This window comes from Gossypium arboreum, chromosome 7, assembly GCF_025698485.1.
Source record: "Gossypium arboreum isolate Shixiya-1 chromosome 7, ASM2569848v2, whole genome shotgun sequence".
NCBI classification, from domain to species: domain Eukaryota; kingdom Viridiplantae; phylum Streptophyta; class Magnoliopsida; order Malvales; family Malvaceae; genus Gossypium; species Gossypium arboreum.
In genome coordinates, this window is record NC_069076.1 from 5,140,743 (window position 1) to 5,166,796 (window position 26,054).

General features: G+C 31.1%; 2 protein-coding genes, 1 long non-coding RNA gene and 2 pseudogenes across 6 annotated transcripts; 3 read left to right on the plus strand and 2 right to left on the minus strand.

Moving 5' to 3' along the window:
• Positions 1–2,677: 2,677 nt before the first annotated feature.
• LOC128295241 (uncharacterized) lies at positions 2,678–3,933 on the minus strand. The gene is made up of 3 exons (XR_008285584.1): positions 3,777–3,933; positions 2,816–2,857; positions 2,678–2,735 (listed from the first exon to the last, which is right to left on the minus strand). It is a non-coding gene; the product is annotated as an uncharacterized LOC128295241 (long non-coding RNA).
• A 6,927-nt stretch (positions 3,934–10,860) lies between these two features.
• Positions 10,861–11,994, plus strand: LOC108485282 (two-component response regulator 24-like). Its single transcript, XM_017789112.2, has 3 exons — positions 10,861–11,041; positions 11,200–11,500; positions 11,591–11,994. The coding sequence occupies exons 2-3, from the start codon at positions 11,207–11,209 to the stop codon at positions 11,762–11,764; spliced, it is 468 nt and encodes a 155-aa protein (XP_017644601.1). The 5' UTR covers positions 10,861–11,041; positions 11,200–11,206; the 3' UTR covers positions 11,765–11,994.
• A 1,347-nt stretch (positions 11,995–13,341) lies between these two features.
• LOC108458498 (uncharacterized) lies at positions 13,342–19,033 on the plus strand. Of its 4 annotated transcripts, none has more exons than XM_053031323.1 (5): positions 13,342–13,596; positions 13,976–14,242; positions 15,538–17,175; positions 17,507–17,675; positions 18,352–19,033. In XM_053031323.1, the coding sequence occupies exons 1-3, from the start codon at positions 13,566–13,568 to the stop codon at positions 15,570–15,572; spliced, it is 333 nt and encodes a 110-aa protein (XP_052887283.1). In that variant the 5' UTR covers positions 13,342–13,565; the 3' UTR covers positions 15,573–17,175; positions 17,507–17,675; positions 18,352–19,033. The 4 variants fall into 4 exon arrangements, with proteins under 4 accessions (XP_052887283.1, XP_017613526.1, XP_017613581.1 ...); XM_017758037.2 differs by having other exon boundaries at positions 15,538–15,578; XM_017758092.2 differs by having other exon boundaries at positions 15,538–15,573.
• LOC108458412 (two-component response regulator 24-like) lies at positions 16,196–16,767 on the minus strand (annotated as a pseudogene).
• On the plus strand, positions 17,270–19,033 carry LOC128279352 (uncharacterized; annotated as a pseudogene).
• Positions 19,034–26,054: the final 7,021 nt, after the last annotated feature.

A 26,054-nucleotide genomic window follows, 5' to 3' on the forward strand; every position in this document is an offset into this window, starting at 1 on the left:
TTTATTAACTCTTAACATTTCTAGTTTTTGTCAATTTGGTCATTACCTTTTAAAAGAACATAAAAATTTTATAAATTAACTTTTTATATTTTAAATAAAAACATAAAAGCTAAACAATATTTTTTTACAAATTAAAACATTATGAAAAACTAAAAATCCTTAAAATTCAAAAATAAAAATAAAATGATTTTAAAATATAAAATAAGTCCAAAATTCATTGTTATCTAAATTGGACCATACTTGCCAATTGGATTGGGGACTGATTGGTTCATCGATCCAACGTGAGGTAAAAAACCAATTGACCTACGAACAGGTACGGACTAGTTGAACCAAGCTAAAAAATCTATTGAACCGACAATTGAACTAATTTCGAATTAGTCTTACCAATTGGTTCCTAGAACGACTAGTTCAAAGCAAATAAATTATTAAAAAATAAAAAATATAAAATATAAAAATTTGTCCAACTACTAGTTCAACTAATTTTACAATTCGATTCAACCAATCTGTTGATAGGTGCTAAAAGTAACATGTTTTTAGCCTCATTCTTAATGTGTTTTTTGGTGATTATTCGATATTAATGGTGAATTTTATTCTTCTAGTCTTTTAAATTCATGTTTTTATACTTATGAGAGCATTTGAGTGTAAAAAGAGAGAAAAACGAGTGAAAACCAGAAAATTGGAGTAAGGTATAGGGGTTACCTGGGCTGGACCATTCCACATGGCCTGGACACATTGTTGTGTGAGCCACATGAGCTACCACATGACCATGTAGCAGGCAGTGTCGATTTCGCAAATTTCACTTTGAAAAACGGAAAAACGTGTTTTTTAGGGTTTTCTAAGCATTCTAAGACCTATATATGACAAAAATAAGAAGATATGAGTGAGCAGTATAGAATACTTAAGAAAACAACTCAAAAAACACAATTGAACTAGATTCTGAAGCAAATTTCCATCATGATTGAAGATTCCCTCTTAATTTATTTGGAGATTATTATGAGTTTCTTTGTTTCTTTTGAATATACTATCTTTTGGATGCTTTTATTTTCAAGCATTAACTAATTTTCTAAATATCTAGGGAGATGAACCCTATAATGGATCCTGTCTTTCGATTTTTATTTTACATAATAAATATTAAATCTTGTTCTTAATTATGTGGGTTTAATTCTTGGCTTGATATTTCTAGACCATTAATCCAGTTTTGATGTGCTTAAATCAGAGGAGGAATAGAACCTGTTTAAGAGTAGATCTAGCGTAATTGAGTAGAGTTACATGCAATCCTAGAAATAGGACAACATAAATCTACCGGATTAGAGTCAAATTATAGCACCCCAAACCCAACCCAGAAGTTATGGCCGGATCCGGCATGCCACATCAAAAACGTAAAAAACAAATTTCCATTCTAAGTCTAGAAAATCGTACTTGATGTTCAAAAGATTAATTTCATTATAGGTTAAAGTGAATGGAAGTTGTGCACCAGGTAGGAAACTGGAAAAGATGTGGTGAGTCCATCGGATCGCTATACCAAGCTCCTTCGGATCCAATCCTGAGACATGCATACCGCCATTGCCACACCTTAACGTCATGGATATTTCTAGGAAACCGATTTGATTAAGTCATTTTTAGGAAAAGTGGTTAATTTTGGAAAATACTTTCATTGCGGAAGCTTTGCTTGTTGTCGTGTTATTTTGAAATCAACTGTTGTTTTTGAAAACGCGCCCTAAAGCTATCCAATTTCAACAGTTAAAATAAGTAATACCTATCTTAGTAATACATATTAAAACCATTAAAAATAATTAAACGGCCTTATTACATTTAAAAACCCAAAACTTTAGACGTAAATAAAAGGATTTCTAGTTCACCAGAAGAAAACCAAACTTTTAGAACGGGTGGCCACTCCGAATTCCCTCACAGCTCCAAGCCCACTATGGTTAGGGATTTCTGCGTGGATGAAAATAAAAGGGGTGAGTTTGGGAAACTCGGTGTGTAAGGAAACCCATTCAAAGCCCAAGTCAGCTCAAGCCTATTGGGCCTAAGCCCATTCAGTAATGATGGTATTGGGCGAGCCCTTTTCACAATAAAACGGGCCTTAGCCCTTATTCAGATAATGATGGGCCCATAGGCCCATTTCAAAATACATGCAACATCAATAACATATGCAAGCCCATTTGGGAGACTACTCAACCCACCAACCACTACACTCCACCCGTACCAGCCATACACTCCATGTGGGAATAGCTCAACCCACCCAAATTTAACACTCCACATTCTTGACCTTGTTTGCTCGCTTAACGATAAATTGAGGCAAAGCTTCCAAGACGTAGACAAGCCACTTTCAGTACTTCCTCCGTCAATATCCCAGTCCATGCATCAGATAATAACAACATGGCATGCAGTAAATAACAACAATCAAACATGCATTTAGGTCAATTTAACCCTAGGGGTATTTCTGTAATTTATCTCCTAGGGGTAAAATTGTAAATTTTCCACTTTTAAAGGTATTTCAGTAATTTATCTATTTTAGGGTTTTTTCATGCATATTCCTACCTTTTACGTACTAACAGAATCACTACCGAGGGTTCTTACCGAATTGGGCCCGTTGGCCCATCATTCCAATTTTGACCCATTAAGCCCAAAAATATCGAGGGCACAGAAATCATGTACTTTGTAGTCCAAATTTTGCAGCTTACCAAAAACATTAATCGATTTACCTCACGAGCATTCGCACACTCGCAAATCTACAAAATATCGGTTTTCAGCATTTCGGCTTTTCGACTTTTGCCGATCCAGACTAAGAAAGAGGGTGTTAGTTACACACCTGTTTGCGACGATATGCTGACGAGATCCACACACGAACCACCTACAATTGGATTACTAACATGTCAATCTAACTATTCAAATACAAACTACGTATTAACCCCTTACAATATTCGGCCAACGACACCTACAGATCATAGTAAGCTTATAAGAAAACAATAAGCAACTCATTAACAAATTTTTTGTCAATGTTTACCACATAATCATAATTTCACTGCAAGCTGTCTTCCTGAGCAACAGTCACTAAATTATTTATAACTGGAGCTACGAAACTCCAAATCAAGTGCCGTTAATTTTCCCTGAAAATAGACTCATATATCTTCTATCCATAAAATTTTCAGAATTTTTGGTTTAGCCAATAAATACCAGATTTTTCTCAAAGTTTCCCATGTTTCACTGTTTGACTAATCTGACCACTCTTCATTACGAATCAAATTTCTCATTGTACAGAATTCAAAATATGTTCTTGTTTATTTCATTAGAAACTAGACTCAATAAGCTTTAATTACATTATTTATTCAGCTTCTAATTCATCTCCCACAATTTATGGTGATTTTCCAAAGTCATGTTACTGCTGCTGTCCCAAGCAGATTTATTACCAAATCACTCTTTCACACATACCTTGCATGCATGTTATTTAAACATGTATATCACCAATCAATCATCACATATCTATGATTTTACTTAAGAATAATCTCCATTTCATCATTTTAAAGCACAACATGTTAGCTGATTTTTCCCTTTAACATCTAAGGCACATGCATGCTCATTTGTTTGGCTCAACTTCACCTATCGTCCATTTTTTTCATCAAAAGAACATGAAACAACAACCATTTCCTTCATTTTAATTCATGACTAAATGCTCACAACACAACTAAAAATCAAAATATACTTCAAGAGTTAAGGTAGAATCAAGAAGAACTCATGAACCTCAAAATAGAAGCAAGATACCAAGAACTTACCTTCAATTTTCCTCCTCCTAATGACCGAATACTCAAGAGCTTTCTCCTCTCCTTTCTCTTCTCTAACTTTCAGCTATGATGAACAAAGATGGACAAAACTTTGTTCTTTTCACCCTTTTTTCTTTTAATAAAACTTCATATTTCATCCATTTAATTCTTTAATACAAAAGACATGAAATTCTTATCATGAAACATTTACCTAACCCATTATCATGAAATATTTACCTAACCCATTATCATGGAACATTTACCTAACCTATTATCAATTTGTATCAATTTGTACCATAAATTATGGATATCAAGTGCACATTTTGTCTACAACAACATGATGGTTGGCCACTTCATGTAAAATGGGAGGTTTGTCATGCAAATCCTCCTATTTTGCACTCCTATTTATTTGGCCACTTCAATTTAGCCTATAGCATTTTCAAACATTTTCACATAGGTCCTATTTCATAATTTCACTCCCTTTTTCTTATGGAACAAAAATTAACTAAAATTACCGGGTTCTATCTTAAGCTTGGGCCTTCTAGAGGCCCACTAACATAATTAAACCTATGCCAACATTCACAGGATTCCCGAAAATTGGGGCGTTACACAAATCTAGTGGGAGAATCCAGAGGTCGAGTTAATGCGATAATAAGGTTTTAATTAAAAAAAAATTCAAGTAATCAACCTAGAGTCATTTGCTCTTATTCTTGAAGAGAGATATTAATTAGCATAATTTAGGATTTTTATAGAACAAGATACTAAGTGAAGAAAATGTGTAATTTAAATTGATATTGATAGATGAAGTCTAGGTGAATTATTTCATGGGTATTGTTTCACTTATTGGTTGTTAATCGTTTATTTTCCTAAATTATTTTTTGTCATGTTCGTAGTTAATTAATTTAGTTAATTTTTTTAATCAATCACTCGAATTTATTGGTTAAATAATAGAAAGACGGCAATTACTAGTACTTTTAGTCCTTGTGGGAATGATATATTTACTCACCGTAGCTATACTATTAATTGATAAGTGCACTTGCCTTAGTCGAATTTCTATTTAGTTTATGACTACACCATCTGTACTAATTTGTGGGTTAACCAGTTTTTTACCTCTCATCGGATCATATCTCAATTGGTTCTTAATCTAATCTATGCAGTCTGGTTCAGATAACATTGAATTTTAGAATTTTTATATATAAAAATATTTTAAAAATCTTCTTTTATTTTTGAATTTTAATGAGTTTTATTTTTTCATATTTTTAATTTTTAAAAATTTATGTTATTCTCTTAAAATAAGAAAAAAATTATTTTTTTAAAATGTACATACTTTTTAAGGGTATGGACAGATTAACAAAAATTATAAATGTTGAGGGCTAAATTTTTTTTTAAAATTTAAAATTCGATTGATCCCCAAACTAGTATTGACTAATTGAACCAGACTAGAAATTCAGTTGTACTAGCAATTAACCGATTTTGTTTAATAATTTATTTGCTTTGAACCATTCAAACCAGTCGTTCCAAGAGCCAATTGGTTAGAACAGTTCAAAATCTATTCAATTTTCTGTTTAACCAATTTGTTTAACTCGATTCAACCAATTCATATTGGTTTATGGGACACTAATTTTTTACCTCTCACCGGACCAATACTCTAACCTGTTCTTGGTCCGGCTAGCCAATCCAATCCAATTTAGATATTATTGAATTTTGAATTTTTGTTTATATTTATATTTTTATTTTTATTTTTATTTTTATTTTATTGAATTTTAAAGAGATTTTTCATAATTTTTTAATTTTAAAATTTTATTTTTTATTTAAAATATGAACAAAAATATTTTTTTAATTTTGTATTTTTTTAAAGAGTAAGGACCAAATTGATAAAATGTAAATATGAAGGTTAAAAAGTTATTTTACCTTTGATATTGTTAACTTTAACAGAAAAATTAAACTGAAGGACCAAAATTTTTAAATTAAAAACTATAATGAGATAATGTCTCAAAATTGAAGTATTAAAACTAAATTTTAAGGTTTGAAAGAGTATATAAAGACCTTTAACATATTTAAACCATAAATTTATCATTATGCCTGTATTTTATCATCTCTACTTTTCAAATCAAGTTGGAAAAATAAGTAATAATAAACAACATTTGAGGACACAGGCACATAGCTATTGTAAAGGCTTCATATAGCATCCTAGTTTCTTTTACCATAATATTTTTTTAGCGTAGTAAATATTAGCTATACTATGTGAAATTCATAATGTTGATAGACGTATAAAAATAGAGGTTGATTGTTGAATTTAACAAAATTATAATCAACCATGGAAACTAAAAAAATAGTGTAAATATTGAAAGTTATTATTATACTCAACAATTATAAAAAAATGTAACAGACGATAACTAAAATGCATTACGATAATAAATATATATAGATCTTGATAAATAATTCAATTAAATGAAATTTTGATTTCCAGATTATGCATTACTTCAATGTATCTCAACCATAAACAATTTCTTGATAATCTCATACCTTTACTTAATATAGCGTCTTAGTTTCTTTTACCATAATAGTTTTTTAAGGGTTAAGTATAAAATTAGTACTCGAACTTGTTCACTTCTTCCAGATTGGTACTTATGATTTTTTTGTCCCAAATTGGTACCCGAACTTCTTTTCTATCCATTATATTGGTACTGGAGACTAACAGTGGTAATTTTTGCTGATGTGACAGCACTAGCCAATCGCACGCTACCACCTAGCATCCTCTCATACCTCTTTTTTCTTTTTCTTTTTTTGTTTTCCCTCCTCTTTCCTTTTTCTTTTCTTTTTTCTTTTTCTTTTTTATAGGTCTGTTTCTTTGTAACATTCTAAAAATCGAGTTAGAAGAAATTGAGTTGTGAAACGAAAAGTAGTTATCTCTTGATTTGTGAATTAAGATTTCAGAAATTTTGACAAGTAAGTTAATCTTGTTCGGTGGTTAAGTGTTGTGTTTGAGCATGCGAGGCTCTAGGTTCGAACCTTGTTTCTTGAAATTTTTTATTTCTAATTAAACTCCTACCTCTAAACATTTGGTTTATAGGTTAATTGTGTACAATTAATATCAAGAAGAAGCTTGTTGGTTCAATGTTTAATCGTCTATATACCCTTTGGTCTTGTGTTTCAATCTTGCTGAAAACTATGGAAATGTTTTTACTGAACAACCTTGTGGGGTAGTTTCATTTTGTTAGTTAACTAAACTTGCCCCAGAAACTTCCCTTGCTTGGATGTTCATTTCTATTTTTTTTTCTATTGTTGTTCTTTGTTTTCTTCTTCCTTGTAATGATTTTGTTTCTTCAAGTTACCTTTCTTTTAGCTATGTTACATTAAATTGATTTCGTGCAGAGCGGGACTTCTCATTTCTGGTTCAATTCGTTTGCCGGTAAGTTTTGATTTAAGGTTTTATGTCAAAATTTCTTCTATGTAACTTTGATTTTGGACGCTAACCTTAGGGATTTGATTGTGAATAAGTTGTCTAAATTGTCGTTGTAATGTCATGTTAGGGACAGAAATTTATCATTATTGCTTTTGCATCAAATCCGTATCAGGTGGGCACCAGAAACCCAAATTTTTGTAATTTGCAAACGTCGGAAACCATGGCCTTCGATGCCACACGGTCATATGTCAGGCCATGTGGTAGGCCGTGTGTGCCATACAGTCGTATGTTAGGCCGTGTGAGGCACTGTTTAGGGTCACACAGGCTAGGAATACGAGCGTGTATCCAGGCCATGTAACTCACTATTATGGGTCACACGACCATGTGTCAGGTTATGTGTTGGGTCATGTGTAATAATAAAAGAGCATACGAACGTGTGCCAGGCCGTGTGGATCTACACAGGTGTGTCGATCAAGATTTTAGAATTTTCTTTAGGGTTGTGATCGTCGTTCAGATCGAGCGTAGGACTACGTAGGGTCTGTATGATTTGTATTAAGCTATAAACCTCGGTATTTGTTGATTTGTTAGTGTATAATCTGCTATCGGTATGTATGTCTATTCTGATATAAGCTAAGTAATGATGACTTGCTAATGTATAATGTGCCTCTATTTAGATGCGGTAAGGTATGTGCCTTACCTAGGTACGTTTCGTATTCTGTTAAGTTTGTTGGTACACCTCTGCGTCGCTCAGTTGATTAAGAATATATGATATTTGAATGTATGAAATTGATTGATAATGATTTCGATTTTCATTCATAATCATGCATATGACTTCATGGCAAATCTAATATGATCTGTTGAGGTTCAATAAGTCTGTTTTACAAAACATGGACTCTCATGTCTACTGGTTCTGTTATTGAATGATTTATGACTTATATGCTCATCACTCTGATTCTGTATATGCATGCCATGACACATTTTGGGTTGATGTGAAAGGAGAAATTTCTGGCATTTTAATGATCTGCATTATCTGGTGGTTTATCCACAATTCAGTTCTGGCAACTTGGCTGTAATATAGTGGCTTGACCGCATTTATCTGGTCTGGCAGTTGTGACTGCATATTTAGGTGGCACTGTCCACAGTTATCTGTTGATGTAATTTGGTTGAACGAGTTCAGGGGAATTCTATTTTGGTGTCTAGTGGAGTTAGGTAGGATATTTTCTGATAAATCTATATTCTGAATTGTTTTGAAAATACTGCATCGATATAAATATACATATTGTATTCTATGCTGTTCTGCTCTGTTCAGTTCTATTTTGTCCTGTTTTGGTTTTGTTCTGTTGTACTATCATTATGAAAATCTCTGAGATATTCCAATTTGTTCTCTTTTGGTTATACGATTTGTGTCGTTCTGGTTATGTGATCTGTGTCATTCTGGTTATATGATTACTATTAAGTTCTTTGCGTTATTTCAATTTATATGTTTTTGTTCTCTTTATTTGTATTTGGGGTTGGTATTACACTGTGCTTTGTAACTCACCCCTTTGTCTTATTTCTGTCTGTTCAGGTAAACCTTTGATTTAGGACCAAACGGCATGTAGAGCTTGGATTGTTTTACATTGATATAAAAATGTTTTGATCCTTTCAATTTATAATACGTTTCTGAACTTGTCTTGGTTTTGATAATCTTGTCAATAGTTGATAATCTTTAACGTGAAACTACAAAATCACTTAAGTCGACTAAATGGATTTTGGTTTTCAAAATTAAATCCCAAAAAGATTTTCTGTTACCAATCAAGTAATAGTTTGAATGTTTTTTGAATATTTACTGAAATCAGTTTTCAATATGTTGGGATAACTCTTCCAGATTCAGCTTAAACTTCTAGGTTAGATTTGGGGTATTACATTCTTCATCTTTATTCTTTCCTAAAAAAACCGCCCAAAATTTTCCCTCACTTTCCCGCCATCTAATCACCACCAAAATCTCATTTTAGCTATTGTGTGCTCTAATTATATCCCATAAATTAAATTCAAACATTCCAAAATTTTCAAAAACTTTCGATGATTAACAATAGAAAAATCGAAAGTATGCAAAAAAACTTACTTATCCAATGCTTCAAGGTACTTCTACTTTCTAATCTCAAAAAAGATTTTCATCGAATTTCAATTATCATCAACCAGATAAGTATTTCTCAACTTCATCCCAATTTCCATTATGTACCTCATTCTCAAAATATTTTATATTAAAGAAAAACCAAGATTCCTGTTCAAGCCTATTTAAATTCAAAGTAATAATCACATTTTAAATTTTATCTGTTAACAACAAAATACTAATTAAAATCAAATGTCATTTAATTTTCAAAAAAAAAAAAACCTGTGAATAGTCTCTTTAAACTTTTCCTCATCTAGAAACTGTAAGATCAAGAACACAAGCTCTCTACTTAGAGACGATGTCATATCCATCGGATCCACCTCCAATTTCAGTTCCCAACGATGAAATAAAAATCACCAAATAAAAACACTAGATCTACAAGAATATTCCCATGATTTAAAAAAAAATCAGCTCAAAATATCTTAAAATCCAAATTAAAAAACCCCCCAAAAGATCATTCAACCATCTTCAAATGAGGAAGAAAAACAAAGGTAAATTAGGGGAATTTTTTTTTTTTGGATAAAAGAAAGGGGAAAACAACTTTATACCATAAAAATAAAGCAAAAGACAAAAAAAAAAACCTACATATCGTAAAGTAAGAGATTATTAAACGCAAAAACAGGAAACATTCCTTAGAAGATGATGTTGTCGTTTACAGAAAACAGAAAACCAAAGAGAGAAAAGAAGAGAAATCGAGAGAAAAAGATTAGGGAGACTACATTTTCATTCTAAATTTTCCATATTATTTTACTCAGCCATTGGGAAAAACATAAAACAGTAAACGTTGCCATTTTATTTACTACTTAGAGGATGACTCGTATCATAAGTTTATCATCTGAGATCGATTTTCATACGATAACAAAAAGAGGATTTTGGTGGTGATTGGATGGTGAGAAAGTGAGGAGAAATTTTGGGTGGTTTTTGGAGGAAAAATAAAGAAGAAAGATGCAGTAGACCCCGAAAAAGAGAATTAAGGAAAAAAAGAAAGAAAGGGAAGAGGAGGGGAAATAAAAAGAATAAGAAAAAAATATATAAGAAGAACGCCACATGGTAGCATCCAATTAGCCAATGCTGCCACATCAGCAAAAAATTAACGTTGTTAGACTCATGTAACAATATAGTGGATGGAAAAAAGTTCGAGTACCAAACGGGGACAAAAAAAAATCATAAGTACTAATTTGGGAGAAGTGGACAAGTTTGGGTACTAAGTTTATATTTAACCCATTTTTTAATGTTGCAAATATTAGTTATGCCATGTGAAATTCATAATGTCAATGGATATATAAACATAAAAGTCGATTATTGAATTTAAAAGAATTATAATGAATTATGAAAACAAAAAATATTGTAAATATTAAAAGTTATTATTATACTCGAACAATTGTAAGAAACGTAACAGGCAATACTTAGAACGTGTTACGTATAATAAATATATACATATACTGATAACTAAATCCAATTAATGACAAAGAAAAGAGAAAATCTAGTTCTAGATTACGTAGTACTTTAACATATCTCAACAATAAACATTTTCCTGAGAATCTGATACCTTTACATCTTTTTTTGTTTGTATCAATCTGCAAATTAGTTCACTGAACATGGAAGGTAAATCCAAAATTGTTCACCCTTCACTCACTATATAAACTTGAATATGTAGCCTCTTATTTTCACATCAATTCAGTTTTCAAGTTGTTTAAGAAACAACATTACCTCTTCAAGGTATAGGCATATATACTTTCTCTTTTTTCCTCTATTGGTAAACAATTTGAGCAAAGTAGTTTTTAGTTTTTTTTTTTTTTGTATTTTATGTAATTAAGTTTGGTCTTGTTTTACATTGGGTTTTTGCTTTTGTTATTCAATAACATGTTTAATCTCAGGAAATCGATGGCATTGACTTTACCTTTGGGCGAAGCATCGGATCAGGATAAGTGGGACAATGGAGGACTAGAACGCAAGCGACAACTACTTATTGAAATTGTTCTAAGGAGCAGGTTGACAGCTCTTATGGTTGATGGTGACACAACGTGTTGGGTTCTGAAGCAAGAACTTCTTCGTTCTTATGGGGTTCAAACTTTAGGTGTCGACAACGGCAGGGATGCAATCGACCTCATTGCATCGGATGCAGCATTCAATCTCATCATCATTGAAAAGATTCTTCCTGTCCTGAATGGCCTTGAGGTAACCTTATTTATAAAAAAACAAGTGTTTCATGTTTTGTGTAGAATCAACATGTGTGATCATCTATTTTTTATTATTATTAATGGGCAGGTAACAAGGCAGATTTGTGAAATAGGGATGCGTTGTAAGATGTTGGCGGTCACAGCTTATTCGGGAGAAAGTGAAAGGCAGGCATTTCTGGCAACTAGTGTTGATGTGTTCATTGAGAAACCTTTGGATCTTGAGCATCTGGTTCCCATCCTAAGGGAACTCGATAGGCAGTGAGTGAAGACCCATTTTGGAACACAAAACTGAGGAGTTTCCTGTTGTAGTTGTTGCTGGTTTCCAGCTTTGATGTTTCTTTCTCGTTGTTTTTCATGTTATTAGCTTTGAACAATAATGATATTTATTAATAGGCTTTAGCTTGTTTGTCGAGTCTGGTCCTTTGGTAACGTACTGGTAATGCCATGAATAAGATTGTCCTCTTTTATTAGAGCCTTTCTTTTTAGCCCAAATATCTCTTCATTTACCTCATGTTTATGTGTATATATATAACTGCAAATAAATCTTAATTCAACTCAAATTTTTTTTATGATTTAAGCATGAAATACCATCAAATGAAAGGTTAAGCATCGAATTTCCTATATTAGTTTATTCAATCCGATAAAATTTGTTAATAATTTTAAAAAGAATTTGCAAAAGATCATTCTCAAATATAAAAGTGAGAAAAAAAAAGATTTTCTTCTCTTTTTTGGTATGAGATCTTTCAATATCTCATAATCACATTGTTACGTCTTGCTAAGACCTTCTGAGCAACAACAGCCTAGGCAACTCCTTACAATGACTCTTCTCAACTAACTACTTGCCTAAGAGATGAGTCTACTCATTAGTTGTATTATAGATGAACCATCTAAAATACAGGCAGGATTACGAGTCATCATAGTACCAACCTACCACGCTTGGAAGTGTTTGGTTATTGATTTTTTACTTTTGACTCACTAATATCAAATTGCCACATGGCACCTCAAAACAAAATATGCTTTATATATAAGGTTAGCAACTCGAGAAATGGGGGATACAATCTTCTTCTCTCACCAAACTTAGATTCCCTCATCTCTCTCTCTCTCTCTCTTTATATCTCTAATAACCATACACCTGACTCTATCCTAAATAGGGTGAATTTACCACCTTAACCACCTTCTCATTCTTATCTTAGTACAAATTAAATTTTGATATTAAATGGAAGCAAGCACTATCCCTATAAGTATATTACAAGTAATAGCACAATATGATTTCTAAATTTTTACATTATGGTTAAATCCAAAAGAAATATGAGGGATTTTAAATGAATTTCTACATTATGATTTCCTAAATATTTTCTTTTGAAAAATGATTTCTTAAACATAAATAAATATTCAATCACATAAATTCCTTTTATCTTAGTTTTTTCTTATTCTTTTCTATTATTTAATTGTGATTATTTTTAAAAAATTTAATTGCATTAGACATCCCCAATCTATGGTGGTTATTTTAAATTAGCTCATAATTTTAAAATATTTTAATTACATTTTAACCTATCGATATTATATCAATTAGTTTCTTTCGTTCTGAAACTGTTATGTTATAACATTTTATTTTATAATATCAATATTTTATCGTTCATTTTATCAACCTATCGATATTATCAACCATAAATATCAACCTATAGTTCATTTTTTATCAACCATAAATATCAACCTATCGATATTATTGATATTTTATCGTTTATTTTTTAAGTTATTTGACAACATTTTATTTTTTAATTTAAATTTTAAATTATCACGTATAAAATTTGACATATCATTTAATTATTAAATGATTTAAAGTTTGGGACTAATTTAAAATGAGGGTAATGGTTTGAGGATATATGGTGAGATTATCTCATACCATTCTATCAATTTCACTAATCAGAATTCAATGTAGATTTGAAAATCCGAAGTATGATCAAAGAAATTTGTAAAAAAAGAAAGTCCAATCCTAGCTTCATCTGCAATTCCCTTTCAAGTTTCAATCTTTGGAATCTTTCTCTCACATTGCCAAGCCAGCCATGTCTGCTCCTTTGGATCCTTTTTGTAAAGGTAATTTCACCGGTTCTTTTCGAATCCCTTTCTTCATCTCCTCGTTAAATTTGCTCTAATTTAAAAATCTTAGAAGCTTCACATTTGGGTTGCGTGTATCTGTAAATTCCGGTTAGGAACATCATGTTTAGATGTTTTGATCTGCTAGTAAGCTATTAGATTGTTGCTTCTTCTTTTCTGGTTCACATTTCAAAATTCATAGCTCTTGGGCTATTAGCTTACTTATTTCGACAAAAGATTCACAAGATTAAGTAATTCAGTTCAATTTAAAATGTCCCAAGTGTACTGTATGTTGCTGTAGCGATTTATTGCTTTTTCTTTTTCATCTAGGATTGTATTATTTGTGATTCAAAAGAACTGAGATGAGAGCTTATAATAGAGTCTTTAATGGGAAGTGAGGAAGCTAAAGACCCATTGAAAGGGGTTGATTGGAAAGCAATTGGTAGTGAGTTGCAGAAGGACCCCAGTGCCAGTAATAAACCTGTTGTAAAGAAACGACTTCCTAAGAAGATTAGACAAATTCCGGACTGTTATTTCCTTCCTCGAATGTCCATGCCTTCCGCTATTGCCTTCTATGGAGCCTGCATTGCTGGTGGAATCGGTGCTGGGATGCTGCTGGAAGTCTGGATAAACAACAAGATTAAAGGTATATATATGCACACAACATATATTCTATGTGTTTATGTGTGTTCCTTCTTTCATTTAGAACAAGTGAGGTGAACAATCTATTACTCAGTGCAAGGAAAGTGTCGGTGCATGTCTTGTTGCAACAGAACAAGCAACAACTTGGTTGATTTTTTGTTTGGTTGCCGATTTTGACATTGTAATCTGTTTTAGACTGATTTAGATGCAGCAAATTAGGTCTTTTAATTGCATTAAGAAAACTAGACGATTTAGGCTTTTGCTTGGTAGAGTGGAAAGATGGAAAATTGAAGGGCTACATAGAAAGACAAAAAATATAAATTTTCTTTCCATAGGTATGTGCTTGGTAGGAAAGACCAATGGAAAGAAAAAGTATTTCATTTTCATCCATTGCTTGGTAGGGTTGAAAAATGAAAGGAAAGAAAATAAGTCATTTGAAAATTGTATGATTTTGAACTGACATACACATCTCATTTTCTTTTCTCTCATTACTCCAATTTGTAAGGATTGATTTTTATCCATTAGGATGGAAAATGATCATATTTCCTATTTTCTTTCCTCTCACTTTTCTTCTCTACTAACCACATTCAAAATTTATTTTCTTCCACTTTTCCACCCAACCAAGCACACCTTAGAGTTCAAATAATTCAGAAGATCTCAAGACACTAATCGAGGAGATTAGATTGAGTGGATCAAGGGATTTTACTGCATCCTCCTCATTGAGATTAAGTCAACCTTATTTATCCCACTTTTTATGGAGAGTGACGATTAGCCTGAAAGTATTAGTCTCACTGGCCAATAACCTTAAGAAGCTAGTTGTTAAGAGTTCTATGTTGGCATTCAGGATCCAGGGTTCAAGCCCTAGCAATAACATCCCCCTCCCCCCAATTTGTAACTTACCGAAAAACACAGAAGTCTCACTGAGACAAAAAAATGTAATGGCGAGCAGTCTCCAAGGACTGAGGCCAATACGGAACTCTCTTTGTTCGATGATATGGTAGGCAAGTGTATCTTGAGAAAATAGGGAGCCCAAACATGAGCTTAAAAGGACTTGAGAAAAAAGGGAAGGTGTTCAGGCTGCCTCACACCTTATAGGCTTATACCACGGGGAATATGAATCATGAGAGGGATTTCCTTCCTCAAAATAACTCCTTTTTCACAAAAACGGTGAGAGGGATTTTGTATTTTGTGGAAGTAAGTTTAAGGGGGTGACTCATGATCTGCACAGGCATGCATTTTTGCAGATTGAGATAAGGAAAAGATTATTGCTAATGTATGTTTTTCCCTTTAAAATTGCAGAGGATGGAGGTTTTATATGGGAGTTTGACAAATAAGGTATGGTGAGTTTCCCCATCGTTCTCTTGCTGGCACTGTTTCAATATAATAAATTTATACATATACTGGTAGCTAAATCCAATTAATGACAAAGAGAAGAGAAAATCTGGTTCTAGATTACGCAATACTTTAACATATCTCAACAGTGAACACTTTCCTGAGAATCCGATACCTTTACATCTAATTGTTTTTTGTCTCAATCTGCAAATTAGTTCACGGAACATGAAAGGTAAATCCAAAATTGTTAACCCTTCACTCTATAAACTTGAATTTGCAGCATTTTGTTTTCACATCAATTCAGTTTTCAAGTTGTTTAAGCAACAACATTGCCTCTTCAAGGCATAGGCATAGCTTATCTTTTTTTCTCCATTGGTGAACAATTTGAGCAAAGTAGTTTTTAGTTTTTTTGTAGTTTATGTAATTAAAAGAGGGCAATCTTATTCATGGCATTACCAGTACATTACCAAAGGACCAGACTCGACAAACAACCTAAAGCCTATTAAAAAACATCATTGTTGTTCAGAGCTAATAACAAACAACGAGAAAGAAACATCAAAGCTGGAAGCCAACAACAACTACAACAGGAAAGTCCTCAATTATGTGTCCCAAAATGGGTCTTCACTCATTGTCCATCGAGTTCCCTCAGGATGGGAACCAAATGCTTAGGATCCAAAGGTTTCTCAATGAACACATCAACACTAGCTGCCAGAAATGCCTGCATTTCACTTTCTCCCGACCAAGCTGTGACTGCCAACATCTTACAACGCACCCCTATTTCACGATTCTGCCTTGTTACCTGCCCATTAATAATAAGAAAATAGATGATCACACATGTTGATTCTACATAAAACATGAAACACTTGGTTTTTGTAAGGTTGGTTACCTCAAGACCATTCAGGACAGGAAGAATCTTTTCGAGGATGATGAGATTGAATTTGGCACCGGATGCAATGAGGTCGACTGCATCCCTGCCGTTGTCGACACCTAGAGTTTAAACCCTATAAGAACGAAGAAGTTCCTGCTCCAGAATTTGATACATCGTGTCTCCATCAACTACAAGAGCTGTCAACCTGTTCCTCAGAACAATTTCAGTAACTAGTTGTCGCTTGCGTTCTAGTCCTCCATTGTACCAGTTATCCTGATCTGATGCTTGATCGCCCGAAGGTAAAGTTGGTGCCATCAATTTCCTGAGATTAAAACATGTTATTGAATAACAAGAGCAAAAACCCAATGTAAAACAAGACCAATGTGTTTGTTTACCTGTAAAATATTTTACAGAAAACATTTTCATTCTTTTCCGCTGTTTGTTTGGTGGAAAATGACTTCCTATTGTAAAATCATTTCAAAAACACGGGAAAAGAAGCCCTTTATTTTAGGAAAACGTCTTACCGTTTTCATTTGTTAAGACATTTTCCAAAAATTTTCTCTTCACCTGCAAACGAATCCCCCTTCATTCCCACCCCGATTTAATGCTTGCCGCCAGCCAACAACAGTTTTCAGCACCAGTCGCCGGTGTGGATCTTTGATTTACCCCTTTTCACCTTTCGTTGTCGAAATCTGCACTGACCAGTTGGCGCTGGCGTTCATCTTCATCTCTCGAAGGTAAGAAAGACTGAAACTTTCATGGATAGTTTACTGGAAAAAAAAATGAAAGAAAAAAAAACCAACCTAGAAGGCAGAAGAGGCCGTCCCAAAAATGAATCCCTTTGGGAAACTGGCTCTGCTAATATTCTGTGAAGACCCAGCCTGGATTCCCAAAGCTAGTAACAATGTAATAATTGGCAAAGCAATGGCCTTTAGCACCAAGTCTTTAATTCGACTATTACAGAAAATTGATATGAGAAAGAGTGAGACAGAGATATATACCTTTTTCTAAGTATAATGTTTTCTTTTTCGCCAAGTTTTTCTTTGATGAACTGAATTTATGGCACAGGCACTTGTCAATGTGATTAGCAACCCTGTCAATTCAACCGTTCCAATTGCAGCTGAGGTTTTCAAGAAGGCAAGGACATATGATGAAAAAAAGCTGTTTGGCGTCACTACCCTTGATGTAATTAGGGCTAAGACTTTCTACGCTGAGAAGGCAAAAGTAAACGTTGCAGGTTTGTTCAATCCTATGCTTATCAAAGGCCTCTTATAACAACCTCATTGGCTGGAATATACTGCTATAAAGGGGGAGAACAAAGGAAATAACTAGTTCACCTCTCTTCAATCACACTTTTTTTTAGAATTGCTGTTTCTGAAGAATAAGCGAAATTCTTAGTTGAGGTGGCCCAGAAATCAAGTGTTTTAAGTAGATTTCTTTTCTCCTTTATGAAAATCGTTTTTGTCCAAAGTGCATAAAATAAAGAAAGAGATTATTAAGAAAAAAAGAGAATTTAATCGTTGATTTTAGCATAAGTTTACGTTTGTTTGTTGGTCTGTAGATGTATTTTGATTCAATTGAATAGTAGTGTTTAATTTTGTGTCCTAGGTAATCACTCCCCTTTTTCATATGTTTTTGGATTAAATTTCATGCCAAACATGTCAGCTTGTTTTTCATGGCCTAATCTGCAAATTCAAACAGAGAAGGAAAAAGATAATGAAAAAAGGAGGGTTATTTGTCATTCCACTTTAATTAAATGTTACTGGGTCTAGATATTCATATACATGGAGGAGTTTAGTTCAAGAAAATGGATGGCATGTATTGCTTGATGCAACTGCATTAGGTGTTAAAGAAATGGAGACTTTAATGCTTTCATTGTTTGACCCTGATTTCCATATTTGTTCATTTTTCAGAGTTTTTTGTGAAAACCCATCAGAGTTTTGCTGCTTGTTTATCAAGAAATCCATTGGTTTATTTGTTTTGAAATGTTCAACCACTAATGTTGGGATCGTGAGCCTTGTTCCACCATTGAAGCTTGAAGCACCCAAAGGAAAGGCACCATTGTAGATTCAAGAACCGGCAACACCCTACAATGCAAGGCCTTGGACCATGCAGATTCATTAGGTCTTGTACTAATAAAAGTAGCAGAACAAGGAGCTTGATTAACTAGTTGGTCAATGCATTGATGAGTCTCCAACATCCACATTCAGAAACTGGAATCCATGCTGTCAAAATCTATGGTCCAAAAGTAATGTTTGATCGAGGTCCAACAGTGGCTTTCAATGTATTTGATTGGAAAGGGGAAAGGATTGATCCTGCATTAGTGCAAAAACTGACTAATAGGAACAATATTTCATTGTGCATTGGGTGTTTACAACACATTTGGTTCAGTGTTAAACATAAAGAAATGAAGGAAAAAGATGAGTTTTAGCCTGGGATAGATGCTACAGCTACAATTGGGTTCCTTACTAGTTTTGAAGACATTTATAGGCTTTGGGTATTTGTTTCAAAGTTCTTGGATGCTGATTTTTTAGAGAAAGAGAAATGGAGATATAAAGCTATTAATCAAAAAACAATTGAAATTTAGTCCAAGAACTTGTTAATTCTTTCATTCTTTATATATTATTGTCTGGTCTGAACTTTATTTGTATATTATTGTCTGGTTTGAACTTTAGTCCAAAAATTATGATCAGGTATCAAAATTTGTAATATTAATTGTGATTTATCTGAAAAAGTGTTTGACGTTTATCTGAAAAAGTGTGAATAGACTTTGGTTGTTTTCAATTTATGACGGTTAATATTTTAGCTTAATAATTAAGTATTATTATATATTAAATTTGATTTATTTATTTATAAATAAATCATTGTAATATATGTAAAAATAATTTAAATAAATTTATTAATATATATAAAAATAATTTTTCCGAAAAATATTTTCAAGAAATCTGCCAAATAATAGAAAATATTTTACACAGATTCATCTAAACACCAGAAAAGTAAATCATTTCTAGAAAAGTAAATTATTTTCTAGAAATCATTTTCCAGAAAACATTTTACTGGTAAACAAACGGAGCTAAAGTCTTTCATTTTACCCCAAATATATCTTCATTTACCCTATGTTTATGTTTACTTGTATATATATACATAACTGCAAATAAATCTTTATTCAACTCAGATTTTTATTTTTATTTTCTATTTTTATTTTTATGTTTTAAGCATGAAATGCCATCAAATGAAACGTCAAGCATCGAATTTCCTTTATTAATTTATTCAATCCGATAAAAATTGTTAATAATTTTAAAAAGGATTTTCAAAGGATTATTCTAAAAAATAAAAGTGAGAAAAAAAATTTTCTTCTCTTTTTTGGTATCTCAATATCCCATAATCACATTATTACTTCTTGTTAAGATCTTCTGAGCAATCACAGTTTAGGCAACTCTTCAGAATAACTCTTCTCAACTAACTACTTGTCTAAGAGATAAGTCCACTCATTAATTAATTGTATTATAGAATTAGGTTGAACCATCTAAAATGCAGGCTGGGTCACAAGTCATCATGGCACCAACCTACCATGCTTAGAAGTGTTTGGTTACTGATTTTTTATTTTTGAATCACTAATGTTTTACTTTTGACTCACTAATATCAATTTGTCACATGGCACCTCAAAACAAAAGATGCTTTGTATATAAGGTTTTCAACTCGAGAAGTGGGGGATACAACCTTCTTCTCTCACCAAACTCAGATTCTCTCTTCTCTCTCTCTTTATATCTCCAATCACCATACACATGACTCTATCTTAAATAGGGTGAATTTATCATCTTAACCACATTCTCATTCTTATGTCAACACAAATTAAATTTTGATATTAAATGGAAGCCAGCACTATCCCCAACAAGTATACTACAAGTAATAACATGATATATTTTTAAATTTTTATATTATGGTTAAATCCAAAAAAAAAAAATTGTGAATTTTAAATGAATTTCTACATTATGATTTCCTAAACATTTTCTTTTGAATGAATGATTTCATAAACATAAATATTTAATCACATAAATTCCTTTTTATTTTGATTTTTTTTCTTATTCTTCTCTATTATTTAATTGTGATTATTTTTAAAATAAAAAATTAATTGCATTACACATCCCCAACATTTGCAAGTAAAGTGTTGGTGCGGATGTTTGTTATCTGCGTCGTTGCATGTCTTGTTGCAATAGAACAAGCAACAACTTGGTTGATTATGTTTTGTTTGATTTAGATGTAGTAAATTAGGTCTTTTACTTGCATTAAGAAAACTAGCAAGTGGAAAGATGGAAAATTGAAGGGCTACAAAGATAAATATAAATTTTCTTTCCATAGGTATATGTGTTTGGTAAGAAAGACCAATGGAAAGAAAAAGTATTTCATTTTCATTCATTGCTTGTTAAGGTTATTTGAGCTAACATACACATCTCATTTTCTCTTCTCTCGTTACCCCAATTTGTAAGAATTGATTTTTATCCATTAGGAAAGAAAATGATCATTTTTCTTATTTTCTTTTCTCTCACTTTTCTTCTCTATTAAGCATATTCAAAATCTATTTTCTTTCAATGGCCAATAACCTTAAGGAGCTACTTGTTAAGAGCTCTGTATTGGCATTTAGGGTCCACTGAGGCTAATATGGAACTCTCTTTGTTTAATGATATGGTAGGCAAGTGGATCTTGAGAAAATAGGGAGCCCAAACATGTCCTTAAAAGGACTTGAGAAAAAGGGGAAGCTGTTCAGGCTGCCTCACACCTTATAGGCTTATACCATGGGGAATATGAACCATAGAGAGGGATTTCCTTCCTCGAGATAACTATTTTTTTTTTGCGAAAACGGTGGGAGGGATTCATGATCTGCACAAGCATGCATTTTTGCAGATTGAGGTAAGGTAAAGATTATTGCTAATGTATGTTTTGCCCTTTAAAATTGCAGAGGATGGAGGTGTTATATGGGAGAGTTTGACAAATAAGGTATAGTTTACAAGAGTTCCCCCATCATTCTCTTGCTGACACTGTTTCAACATGTTATATGTGTCTGGTAATTTTGGTAGTGTCCTGTGTCTGAAACACAATGCTCTTCTTATTTTGCTCTGGCTTTTAACATTTTCTTGTGTCATCTAAGTTGTAATTACTTGATTTGCATATGGAAAATTCATTATCAACTCCCTGTATTGTGTTCTTATATTTTATCATGTCATAATTCAAGAACAAATCATACTACATGGATTTGAAACATTAGTATATTCATGTCATATCGTGTTTTAATTACTTTATTCCTTTGTCTAATATTGTTATGTCTTTGATATTTGACATACAGTCCATCTACAGCTTGGCACTGTATCCATTATATGACAAACAAATAGAGCCAAGATTGCCCATGTAACAAATTGCATGGTTGCCCATGCTAATAGTTCCAATTATTTGATGGTTAATGCATAATTTTTTTAATTAAAAACCTTATAAACTAAAGGTGGGTATAGATGGGTGGGAGGTAAGTGTATTTACGGTTAGTGTAAAAATAGTGGTAGTAGTAAGATTAGATACTGTAACGATATTACAACATAAGACAAAAAGCAAGTTAAACGTACCACACCGCACTCCACCACCCATCCAAATTTACCTTAAGGCTCCAACCAATCTCTTCTTTCTCATTACAAAAATTACAAAATTAAACGAAAAAGAGAATAAATGTTTTACATAATTAACTTCAAAAAAATACTATATAAGATTTTCTTTATACATATATATATATATATTAATAGATGCTAGACTTGGACGATATACACGATTAAATGAAGTCCTTTATAGAGCTATTCTAACAAGTCAATTAAACACTAACGTAATTAAAAAAAAAAAATTTCTGAAAGGTTATGATAAGGTTTAAACTTCGGACACATGAATAACAAACTTTTTACCTTTGCCATTACACTAAAGCATCATTTAATCTTGGTTAAAATATATCATAGGTCCTTATACTTTTCACAAATTTAAAATTTAGTCATTGTACTTTTATTTCTAAGAGTTTAATCTATTTACATTTTTAAATTTCAAAATTCAAGTTTAATGATTAATTCTATTACTTTCTAATTTTTTAATTTATTAGTGTGGCATTTTGAAATTTTAAAATACTCATTTAATAGCAATGTAACTAAAAATAACGTTGAAATGAATTTAAATTTAATAAAATAATTTTAACTACGTTAATAATTAAACTTAAATTTTAAATTTATAAAAATAAAAAAATTCATAATTTTTTCACTTACCATAAGTTTAATAAATATAAAAAAATTTACCAAATTTAATCAACACACAAGTGGAGACAGTTAAATGCATCAATCATTGTTGTTAATGCACATAGGCATTTATAGTTAATAGATCCCATTGTCTTTGATACCTCCCTTTTTTTTCTTAATGTTTTGTAAATTTGATAAATCTAGACTGTGTTCTGATCAAGTGTATTCAACATCTCTTGGCACACGATTGGCATTGGCGATTTCGATATGCCCCTAAACAGGTCAACAAAACAATTGGTTGTACGATTAAACTGAACATGGAAGGACAAAACAACTTGCAGGTGTTCGATAAGCTTCTAACGGAGATGATAGCTTTCCTCCAATCTGATAAAGTAAATGGGGTTTTTACCTGTTTTTCTTCTTTTCACAAAAAAAAAATGGTAATTTTCATCAATTAAATTATTTGAAAACTTAAATTTGGTATATTATCAATAAAATTTTTAAACTCTATAAATAAAATTAAGGGTTGACAAGTGTTTTATAAAGTACAAAATTATTTATAGAATAAAAATAATATACTGCTAATGTATCAAATTTTAACCCTAAAATAATACATATAAGGACCAAATTAAAAAAAAAAAACATAGTTACATAGAAATTCTAAAAGTGTAGTTTTACTAAGTGAGTCCTTCAATTAAAAATATATATTTATAAAAAAATACATTTTAATTATTTTATTTAAAGATTTGAATATAATGATATTTATTTATTGATTATAAATATTTAAAGAAGGAAATGAGAAAATAAAACTAAAAATAATAAATAAATGAAGGTCATATGATGTGCCCGAAAGTGAAGGGACAGTGCATATGAGGAAGATATCTTTTTCTATTCATTCACTAATCCATCCCAACTGCCCTTATTTTCAACCACTCTCATTCATTCATTCAGACTCATTGGACTCTTTTTTTTTTTTTATATATATATCCAAAAAAAAACCAGTGAAAATATCTGCCCTACAAAATAAATACACATACATCATCATAATTCATATTGTTATGATTTTTTTATGAATTTTATAAAATTTGACAAATTTATAATTATTTTATGATTTTTATATTTTTCTATTTTTAGTAAATTTTAAATATTTTTATATTTTTATTGAAATTTAATAATTTTTATTGATTTTTATTTTTATAATTTTTTGTCACATGTGATGCAATAGTTGTAACACGGGGTAGCTTTAAATGGAAAAAAATTAAGCACAGTTAACTTTAATAGTCAACTGTTAAAGTTTACAGTCAAATGGCCTTTTTAATGCATTTTGGCAATTGAGTGCAAAAAAAAAAAGGGTTTAATTGCTTTTTTTGAAAATTTTTAAGGTCTTTTTTTATGCACTTTGACAATTCAAGTACCCAATTAGGTGGAAAAAAATGAAGGGACTTAATTATTTTTTTTTTGAAAAAGTTTGAGGGTGTTTTTTATGCATTTTAAAAATTCAAATACCCAATTGGATGTAAAAAAAAAAAAACAATGGCTTAATTGCTTTTTTTAAAAAAATTTGAAGGTATTTTACACGATTAAACCTAATTAAATCTACTCCTTTTTAACAGTTGTTTTTCTTTTTTTCATATATATGAATGGGATTTTGACAAGGATATTATTTTTTTATTTCTTAATATATTGTTTTTATATATATTATTATACACAAATATAATATTATTGATCTCATAATTTTATATATATTTATTATCCACAAATGTAATGTGAGTGGAAGAAAATATAATATTTATATTATTAAATCTGATTGAATTGATGTTACGAGTTAATTAGGCACCAATTCAATTAATAAAAAAACTGAGTATCCACCAAACTGGAGAGGATGACAATAAAATCATCACTAAAATCATTTGCAAAAGCAAGACTAAAAAATATGCTACAAAAACAAACAAAAACTTCTAAAAGTGAAAACTTATTAAACAACATAAAGCAAACAAAAAATATATATAAAAAAGTTAAAGACAACATTGGTCTAAACCAAGACATAAAATTATTTATTATTCTAAATACTCTCATAACAGGACATATTAAAAAGCCGACGGAAAGGCACCCATTTTTCAATAAAGTTGGTGGCTGGTGGAGTTTCAACAATGATAGATATTATCATCTACTCATCATAACTTGTAAATATAACAAATATATCTATAAAATAGATATGTAAATTGAAAAGAGAGAAGACCCGTAGAGTGAATGAGAAGAGAAAAAAGAGAGAAAAGGTTGGAGGAGGGAGAAAAAGGTCGATGGTAGTCAGCTCGGAAATTAGCACCACTGTTGGATAAAACAAAAAAGAAGAAGCAAACGACTTAGAAAAAAAAAAATTCGAGACGTGTAACTCTTAAAAGTTTATAAAGTCTAAAAAATTCACTATAATGCATCAAATAATTTTCTCAATTTAAAATATTTTGTAAAGTTAATTGATATAATATTTATTAATAACAATATCTATAATCTATACTACTACATACAAAAATGACTAGTGTTCTTTTTACATTATCAACATAATGAATAAATTTTAACTTTGGTCCTTTATTTTTAGATTGTAGAAAAATAGTTAAATTTTAATTTCAATCCCTACACTATACTCAAATTTGAGATTTAATATTTATCTTTTAATTTTTTTACATAACTTGGTTCCTCAACATTTATAATGTCATTAGTTAATTTAAATATTTTATTCTACTTAAAATGCTAACACGGATTTTAAGAATTGTTAACTATATAATTTAGCCTAAAGATAATTAACCCAATACGACGCATGCATCGAAAACCAAACTAGTATATTCTACCAAAATAATCAAACAAACTAGTATAGAGTTTAAAATATATATATCATTTATTGTTTAATATATTATTGATTTCATAATTTTAAATATATTTTTATTATTTATAAAGATTTATCACATTTATACGTAATAATTTTAATCATATTAAAATATTTGGTTAATTAAGCTCGGTTTGATGAAATATTAAAAAATTCAATCAATTAAAATTAATATTTTCAGCAATTTTTTTTAAATACGTTTGATAAGCGACATGATTAGTCTTTGGATACGACAATTTTAGAAAGAACAACTATAAGCCCTAAATATGAATCATAAAATGAGCATGAAAAATACTAAAAATCATCTTCATAAATAAATTTTTAATAGAATATGAATAAGAATTCTAATTATGTTAAAAGTCATTTATTTCCTTTTAAGTTTTAAAGGACCTTTATTAAATATTTTATATAATAATGTGTAAAAGATTACATTTTATATTAAAAGTAAAATATAGTATTATTTGGTTTAAAATATATA